At 41.5% G+C, this 9,775-nt stretch overlaps 1 protein-coding gene across 1 annotated transcript; it reads left to right on the plus strand.

Moving 5' to 3' along the window:
• The first annotated feature begins 1,236 nt into the window (after positions 1-1,236).
• Positions 1,237-7,241, plus strand: LOC110525609 (transcription cofactor vestigial-like protein 4). The gene is made up of 5 exons (XM_021605887.2): positions 1,237-1,746; positions 3,694-3,817; positions 3,939-4,209; positions 5,968-6,055; positions 6,173-7,241. Exons 1-5 carry the CDS (start codon positions 1,680-1,682, stop codon positions 6,481-6,483), a joined length of 861 nt encoding a protein of 286 aa, XP_021461562.1. The 5' UTR covers positions 1,237-1,679; the 3' UTR covers positions 6,484-7,241.
• Positions 7,242-9,775: the final 2,534 nt, after the last annotated feature.

Here is a 9,775-nt window from a genome sequence, read left to right on the forward strand (position 1 = left end):
AAGATTTTGACTATATTGGCCCACACAGCTATAAGGATGCACTTTCAGGCTAGGTTTAGGACCTCATATTGAAGCTAATAAATACCCCAACTGATTGTTTAGAACAATCTTAAAATTGTCGACTTTGGTTTAGATACAAGCATCATGAAAATAAATTAATTAGACTTTGTGAAAATCATTTGATTTTTTTCTTCCTTCACAGACTCCATGAAATTATAACCTCTTCCCAAATATTTTGTCAAATGATTAATTGTGTGTATGGTTTCCCAGAAACAACGTTGGCTCAACCCACCCTTTTGGCTCAAATTACCCCACTCTCCCCTATTCATGAAGTTTAGATAAGTCATAATCAACTCAATTCAAAGAATAAAATGTTAGAAATGCCAGTGTGTGCCCCAAGGGGTCACTGTTGAGCTTGATTTGCTTCAAAGCGGCACCTATCCTATTTTGACAGTAGTCTCCATATTTGTTGAGGCTTTCCCAGAGCTGGGTCACACACACACACACAAAAAAATATATATAAATATATATATATATATATATATATATATATATATATATATATATATATATATATATATATATATATATATACAACAGGTATATACAGAATATAGGCCTATCAATAACTCCAGAGGGCATTCTTAAAACATAAACCAGCTAAGATATTTAAATAATTTATTTTACCCTTTAATCATGTTACAAAAGGAACATAAGTAGGCTATAACCACATTTTTAAGAAAGTCAGCAACTATAGATAAGTCCCTCTAGTCCTTCAAAAGCATATCAGTCACCACACATTCTAAATGTTGTCATTTTTTATGTATTTTATAAGTGCCTGTAAATGTGTCAGGTCCCGAGTGTTGTTGTGGTCACTTGTGTGCTGAGAGTATGCTCATGTGCGTACAGACTCTTCAGCATGCTCAGACTAGATTGTTTCTCAGTGCAGAAGTTTTTCCAGGATTTAGGGGCCTTTGTCTGGCCATCAACAATAGCCTTTTCATTAATGGTTAGGCTGGCTCACAGTACAGCTGTGTGCATGTATGGGCAGGTCAGTGGAATGACTGGAGCTCTGGTGGGCTAAGCACTTGAAGAAATGCAGTTTGGTGAGATTGTAGATTATGAGTGAGGGAAGGGCAGAGGACAGGTGCTGACTTCCAGAGTGGAGACAACAGATACACCTGAAGTTCGCAGTGGATTCTGGGAGAGGTACAAAACATGGAAAAAAGTGCTTTGTGACATTATCAGTGTTTTCTTGTTTTGAGTCTCCGTTGAATTGAATGTAAAGTAATCTATGTTACATTCCTGTTTATGCCTGAAAGTGAGGTAAACGTATGGTTGGGTGGTGCAGGGACAGTCAGGGAACAGTTTAATATAATTTTTCCTATTTGAAGTATCTACCTGTGAACCCACTCTTCCTGCAACAATAACATAAACATCTAAAAGCGATGAGGTTGTGATTGGCTTGAGAGCGACCAATGACATTGCAGCAATAGGGTTTCCTGGAAGACACAGCAGCTCTGCGCAGCCTCCTGATACGTTACCTTGCAGAGATCAAGCCCAGCATCTCGTTGACTTTCCATTTCCAACCAGAGTTTAGGCTCATTGTGTCTTTTTAGCTCGAACAGTCAAGGTGGTCCTCTGCAGTTTGCTTTATTCACAGACAAAGACAAGGAAACATGGCTGTTGCAAACTTGCAATACATAACTCGGATGAGCAGTGGCTTCAAAGTCTACATCTTGGAAGGTAACATATCTTATTTATTTTCTTATAGGCCTACTATTGTTTCACAAAATAGAATTGTGCTGCTGTGATCCCTGCTACTTTAAATAGTAGTATTTATTGCTGCAACATGCATTGTTATCATGTATGATGACACAGTTGTTATTAGATCATTATTACTTCGTAATTAGCTTAGCTAGTTCAACTAAAGTCATTAGAAATGCAAATGTTTAGGGTCATTATAAAATAACTTTGACTAAGTCCGAGTAAATGTCTTTGAGTACATTTTAGCTAACTGTTTGTATTGTATAAAAACAATATGTAATCCAGCAACTTTAACAATCTCATTTAAGAAACCAATACATATTTTTACTTTTTTGGGGAGGGGGTTGAGTTTAAGATAATGTTGAGGAATGTGACAATAAAGCCTCACTATATCCACTTAAGGCTATAACAACATTTAAGAATAGTTAGCAACTATAAATTAGTCCCTCCATTGGTAAAATGTCAACTTGCTTCTAAATGTCTTGCTCTCAAGCATTACTTCAGAGAGGTTTATGTCAGATGATGGGAATAACTGTGGCAGATGGAGAGGATCTGAAGATACTGCCCTCTTGTTTCTTCTACTGATACAAATAACCACTAACAAATAACCATGCCTCAGGCATCATAACGTCAGTCGGGCAAGGTGTGGTTTTCTCCCTGTCACCCTCCACGGGCATCCACTGTGACACTATGTTGTCTGAGGGACAGAATGGGAGGTCATAGGTGAGAGGTTGGGGTTGAGGGACATGACTGTTTGAGATGTGGATTGGACTGACGATTGTGGATAGGGGGAGTATTTGAGATTAAGGGGACCATTCATGTACAGTACTAACATGACCTAATCATTCAGCATTGTATCTCAATGTGGTAGTGGAGCATTGCATGCTAATGTGGTGCATTTCTTTTGGTATATTGACAATGCCAATTTGAATATAGTTCAAGGAATTTAGCTTTAAAGAAACAACATAATGTGAGGTGTGAAGAGGACTGGTGTCAGCTTTATAAAAAACAAATGCCAGTGTACTGACGTTGGTAAACGTCACATTCTGCCACCTCTGGTCTCTTGGCCCTCCCACCTCTATGGGAGGGCAGCCCCTGCTCAGCCCAGTCCAAGCTCTTCTCTCTCATGGCAACCCAATGGTGAAAACATCTGGACCCTTCCTCTTCAAATAGTATCTTAAATAATCCCACAGCCCCTTGCACCTGCTCCTCACCTCCTCCGCATTTCCCCCCCTTACTAGCTCTGATAGCTACTTTATTGAGGAAAAATGTACTTACTATGAGTGTGATATGTGGTTGTCCCACCTAGCTATCTTAAGATGAATGCACTAACTGTAAGTCGCTCTGGATAAGGGTGTCTGATAAATGACTAAAATGTAATGTAAATAACACAAAGGATGTTAGCACCTGTTGATGTTTCTGTTAGTTTCTCACAATGAAGAGAATGCTTCTGTGTGATGTGTGTATTGTAATGATGGTTGTGAGACATTAGTTATCTTAAGTTTGTCCAGCTCAATCCACATTTTGCATATAAACGAATCTTACTCTCTTAGATATGTAAATAAGATAGGTGTCATCATCACTGTATGTTGAAATACAACAATTACAGTTGACATTGAATCAAGAAGAATTGTAACACTCACCAATCTGGTATGTCTAGTTTCACAGCTTAACAGAGTTTACAATTAACGGTGGCATGAAAGCTTTCCCACGGCCACAAACTACTCATACAGGTGATGAACCGTATGTCACAGTTCCACGGATCAAAACAACCCGTCACCTATTTACTCATTGCCACACCTAATGACTGGTTAGTTAGGTGTAAGCCATCCTTATCTGTGCCAATATCTTTGCCAATAAGTGTAGTGTATATTATTTCAAATAGTAACCATTAGCTTTATGTGTGCCTGATCTTTCCTCTTGTAGGTCAGCCCAACCTAAGAAGTGAAGATAGATACAGGCATATGACAAATGAGAGAGTTCGAGTACCACCAGTGCATCCAGTCAAGCGCAAACACAGCTCTGAGCGCGGCCTAACATTGGAAGAAAGGTTTGTGAAACCTGCACATGCCTTAATCCCCCTCTATAACTTCATAATTGACAACCATTTGTTTCATAACGCCATGTCCAGTGTGTGATTCCATGTTTCAGCATGTGATTTTGTGTTTCAGGCGAGAGAGGGCACAGAGCAAAAGCAACATGAGAAGTGCTCAGAGGCCAGCTGTGTTTAGTGTTCCCCAGAGCCCCACATCCTCCTGGAGCCCAACCCCAAGCCCCACATCCTCCTGGAGCCCAACCCCCAGCCCCACAGGTCATCTTCCCCATCATGTGTATCCCACACCACCTATGGATGAACCACTGGACCTAATTAAGAAACCAAGGAAAGAGCCTGAGAGGACAGAGAAGAAAACCAAAAGCACTACATCCACCAATCAGATACAGGTAATTTCAAGAGGAACAATTATAATAGTGGGTCCAGGTGCTAACAACATGAAGGATGGGTTTTCTGGTTTGTCTCAGTCAAGAGTGCCTCAGTAATCTCTCAGTGTAGCCCTAGGCAGTCAGAGCCTACGTACACTACATGACCAAAAGTAAGTGGATACCTGTCGAACATCTCCTTCCAAAATCATGGGCATTAATATGGAGATGGCCCCCCCTTTGCTTCTATAACAGCCTCCACTCTTCTGGGAAGGTGTTTCACTAGATGTTGGAACATTGCTGCGGGGACTTGCTTCCATTCAGCCACAAGATCATTAGTGAGGTCGGGCATTAAGGTTGGGCGATTAGGCCTGGCTTGCAGTCGGCGTTCCAATTCATCCCAAAGGTGTTTGATGGTGTTGAGGTCAGGGCTCTGTGCAGGCCAGTCAAGTTCTTCCACACCGATCTCTACAAACCATTTCTGTATGGACCTCGCTTTGTGCAAGGGGGCCTTGTCATGCTGAAACAGGAAAGGGCCTTCCCCAAACTGTTGCCACAAAGTTGGAAGCACAGAATCGTCTAGAATGTAATTGTATGCTGTAGTGTAAACATTTTCCTTCACTGCAATTAAGTGGCCTAGCCCAAACCATGAAAAACAGCCTCAGACCATCCTCCTCCACCAAACTTTACCGTTGGCAGGTAATGTTCTCTTGGCATCCTCCAAACCCAGATTTGTCCATCAGACTGCCAGATGGTGAAGCGTGATTCATCACTCTAGAGAACATGTTTCCACTGCTCCAGAGTCCAATGGCAGCAAGCTTTTCACTACTCCAGCCGAAGCTTGACATTGCGCATAGGATGGTGATCTTAGACTTGCTCGGCCATGGAAACCCAGTTCATTAAGCTCCCAATGAACAGTTATTGTGCTGACGTTGCTTCCAGAGGCAGTTTGGAACTCGGTAGTGAGTGTTGCAACCGAGGGCAGATGATTTTTTACATGGTACGCACTTCAGCACTTGGCAGTCCCATTCTGTGAGCTTGTATGGCCTACCATTTCACGGCTGAGCCATTGTTGCTCCTAGACATTCCCACTTCACAATAACAGCACTTACAGTGGACCAAGGCATCTGTCTAGCAGGGCAGACATTAGACTAACTGACTTGTTAGAAAGGTGGCATCCTATGAAGGTGCCACGTTGAAAGTCACTGAGCTCATCAGTAAGGCCATTCTACTGCCAATATATGTCTATGGAGATTGCATGGCTGTGTGTTCGATTTTATACACCTGTCAACTACGTGCGTGGCTGAAATAGTCGAATCCACTCATTTGAAGGTGTGTCCACGTACTTTTGTATATATAGTGTATCTCTGCGATCTCTGTAGTGATTATAAACGCTCAGGCACATTCTATTCCCAAGAGCCTTTACAGGCTTATGCTTGTCCAAGATATGCAATCCAGCCGGATTCGGGGAGAAAATGTGAGCAATGGTGGGAGGAATGTCCTCAACATGACTAAACAGACATCTCTTTCATTGACCTGTTTGTGCCAACCTGATGAGGGTGAACAGCTTTCAGGCCCCATCCTATAACCAAATAAATGTTCTATCCTAAAGTCATACTGAGCCTTCAACAAAAAGTTAGTGATGGCTTAATGTGCTATGTTTACATTGACATGTTCATCCTATTGTTCTGGAGGGGAATTAGGTTTTCGATAACATTGTTCTGTACGGAATCTTATAATGTTTAAACACTTTTTAAAATGTAATTGTTTTGCCTCTTTCAGATGCGTCCTTCTGTGATCACCTGTGTCTCCTCTACAAGAAAGCCCACCTGCAGATCTGAGTTCCGGAGCAGCAACCACTCCTCCAGAGGTCAGTATCATTCTCCTTTATCTCAATAAAAACTGTAGTGCTACAATGCTGTTGTTGTATTGCAGACTTGTTAAGAATTATGCCTCTGACCTTTGTTTGGTATTCTCTCCATTGCAGTGCTATATAAGCACAGCTATGACCATGTGGTGGAGGAGCATTTCAAGAGAAGCCTGGGGATGGACTACCAAAGGGCCAGCTCCCGCCAGCTCTCCATCAGCGTCTCTGTGGATGACCACTTTGCCAAAGCCTTGGGAGGGAAGTGGCTTGAGATCAAATCTAAATCCTCCTCGTGCTCCTCGTCTACATCCTCACCATCCAGCAGCCCAAGTGTCACTCACTCCCCCAGCTACAGCCACAGCCCAAGCCAAGCTCCCAAAGAGTCTCCAAGTACCACTACTCCCACCTCCAGCTTCTGGTCAGTCAAATAAAACTACAGAGACCTTTCCTGAAGAAAGAATTAACTTTGAGTAGTTTTTTATGCAATACAACAGCAGGTCCATGCTTTTCAACAAATGAAAGCACAAAGGAAACAGTTATTGAGCAAGGGTAGACTAGAGAACAGGAATGCAGGAATACTTACCTACTCTATGGTTGAACCATTGAGAGCATCTCTATGAGTCTATGCCCTGTTTGTGGAAAGGGGGTTTATTGGTCTAATATCAAGGGACAAGCAAATGTTACAGTGATGTGATGTCTTTATTTCTCTTAATTTCTGTCCCAGACTTTTTAATATCACATCTATCTCTGAAATAGATGGCCATTATATTTCAGTAAATGTGTCATATTTCATGCGGTGAAGATGCCACAACTTTCATGATTGTGTATTTATACTGTATGCTTTTAACGATCCTAGATCCTATTTTCTCATACTAAACTACTGTGCTAATCTACTGTACAAATTTGTTTACCAAACCTGTTCAATACAGTAACATTGTGTTTTTGTATAAAATCAACTTAAAAAGAACAACTCAAAAGGAAAAACCTATTTGTGACTGGATATTACAAGTTGAGGTTTTATTAAATAAAATATACTTAACTTAAATTAACAATATTCTTGTATGAAAAGCAACCTGGTGATTTACGAAAACATTTTGAGTGTGCAATTTTTATACGATGTACTTTGAAAAATATGGAGTATTTTGAACACTGATAAAATGCATTATATAAATTCAATATAATTACCTCCCTGGAGCCTATGACTGTGATTGTCCATACTGTAAAACAAAAATGCAAGTACCACTGACTTACAATTACAAATACTGGTATGCTTTATGACCTTACATTAAAGAAGACAAGGTCAGAAAGGTCCGTGGGGCGACGCACAATTGGCCTAGCGTCGTCCGGGTTAGGGAGGGTTTGACAGGTAGGGATATCCTTGTCTCATCGCGCACCAGCGACTCCTGTGGCGCACTACACGCTAACCAAGGTTGCCAGGTGCATGGTGTTTCCTCCGACACATTGGTGCGGCTGGCTTCCGGGTTGGATGCGCGCTGTGTTAAGAAGCAGTGCGGCTTGGTTGAGTTGTGTATCGGAGGACGCATGACTTTCAACCTTCGTCTCTCCCGAGCCCGTACGGGAGTTGTAGCGATGAGACAAGATAGTAGCTAATAACAATTGGATACCACGAATTTGGGGAGATAAAGGGGTAAAATTAAATTTAAAAAAATATTTTTTAAAAGGTCAGAAAGGTTGGTTATGTGTCACTTCCACGTCTCAGTAAAGAAGTCAGATTCTCATGTGAATACTACTCCTGTAGACATTCAAGGTAGCGTTCCAGACAGCTTAATTTCAGTGGTGAGTCACTGTGTCTGGGGTACATCCTTTATAGTGTGCACGTACACCACGTCACAAGATTGAAGCATTATGGCATTCAGCACTTGATTCTTTGCGGAAAGGGAGATGTTTATATACCTTTTGGTGATTGAGTCATGGCAGCATTTAGAGGGGTTTGAATCCCTATTCCTCCTGGGTTTAAAACTAAAGAAAGGTGAATACTCGTCCTCAATAGGGGCTTTTTTCTGGGAGATTTTTGGGAATGTCAGGAGCATGTCCCAGCAGGCTTATGTTCAAGCATTCCTGTCTCCTGAGAAAATTATTCACAAAGATCCTACAGATCCTGTTTGGCAAGGGAATGGAGAAAGTGAGGGAGGGAGGTAGAGGAGGGAGGGAAATGGGGTAGGAAGGGCTAACATAGGCCCTGGCTTCCTTTTTTTTCTTCAGTTGCTTATTTGCATGTTCTATCTTGTCTAACAAATGAAATTATATGATGCTCTGAATCATTTTCCAGAAATGAAGCCTTTGAACTGTGAACTTTGAACTGACTAGAATCAGGAGTTGCTCTGATCTGCTTTTATTCTGCACCAAAGTTTTTATATCAATATAAAATCATGCATTTACAATAAAATTGGCAAAAATGGATTTTTAGCAAAAAACTAATTCTCAAGCAAGAATTTTTACTAGGACTGTTTGAGAGTGGTCTGAGTGGAGAGTGTACAACTGAAAACTAGCTGTTATTTGCATAAAGGTTTGGAATTCTCTATCTTATTGGTCTATTTGCACATTTACCTGATGTCACCGCGTAAAGCCGAAACTCTGGCCCATGCATAGTAATGCGAGTTCGGCTCTTTTTACTGACTTAGATATTTTCGAGTCATTCAGTCAAAATAACGAATCGTTCGAATAATTTCGTTAATTTGAGTCCGTAATAGCCAGAGCAAGCATAACATTCAATATTTCAATTAATTGTATTCATTTTTGCACCATGTGATCAATTATCAGTTATAAACATGTATTTTTCTTCTCTATACTGACTGCAGCGTGATCTATTTTCCCTCGCGCACATGATAGACAGTTGCTAGTCGGAGCAAAGCCCCACCTGAGTTTGAGGAGCGCGTATTAAAAGCCAATTTATGCGGTCGGAGGCCCATTTGGAATTTGTGACGCAATTGCAGAGTGTCTTGAGGCAACCAGAGGCTAAATTGAACTCTGTACCACATCGTCATGCATCTCTTAAATTTTGTAACAATGTGGAGGGCTCCGCATTGACATGATTGGTTGACGGTATGTGAGGGTGAGAGGTCCTGTATAAGCACAAACTCACTTCCTTGACAACGTCCTTCACAACAGATTTGCGCTGCTCGGCGAAGCGCAGTAGGAATAATGGCCCTGACTTCTACAGAGGCCGTATCACCCTAAATGCTGCACGGCCAAAACAGACGTCAAATGACCATGTCGCTCCTATAATCCTTCTGTAGAATTCATTGCGGCCAACAGGTCAAACGAACTACTAAAATGAATGAGAAACTCTGAAAAATATATATAACTCTTGAGTCAGTAAAAAGAGTCGTTCAAGTTCGCAAACTGCACATCCCTAATCAGAAGGTCCTGTGTAGAGTGTTAGTTTCATCCGCTGTTGGGACGTGCTACCTGTCCCAGACCTGCTGTGAATTTCAACTCTCTAGAGACAGCAGGAGCGGTAGAGATACTCTTAATGATCGGCTATGAAAAGCCAACTGACATTTACTCCTGAGGTGCTGACTTGTTGCACCCGTGACAACTACGGTGATTATTATTATTTGACCATGCTGGTCATTTATGAACATTTGAACATCTTGGCCATGTTCTGTTATAATCTCCACCTGGTACAGCCAGAAGAGGACTGGCCACCCCTCATAGTCTGGTTCCTCCTTAGGTTTTGGCCTTTCTAGGGAGTTTTTCCTA

Source organism: Oncorhynchus mykiss, chromosome 6 (genome assembly GCF_013265735.2).
Source record: "Oncorhynchus mykiss isolate Arlee chromosome 6, USDA_OmykA_1.1, whole genome shotgun sequence".
NCBI classification, from domain to species: domain Eukaryota; kingdom Metazoa; phylum Chordata; class Actinopteri; order Salmoniformes; family Salmonidae; genus Oncorhynchus; species Oncorhynchus mykiss.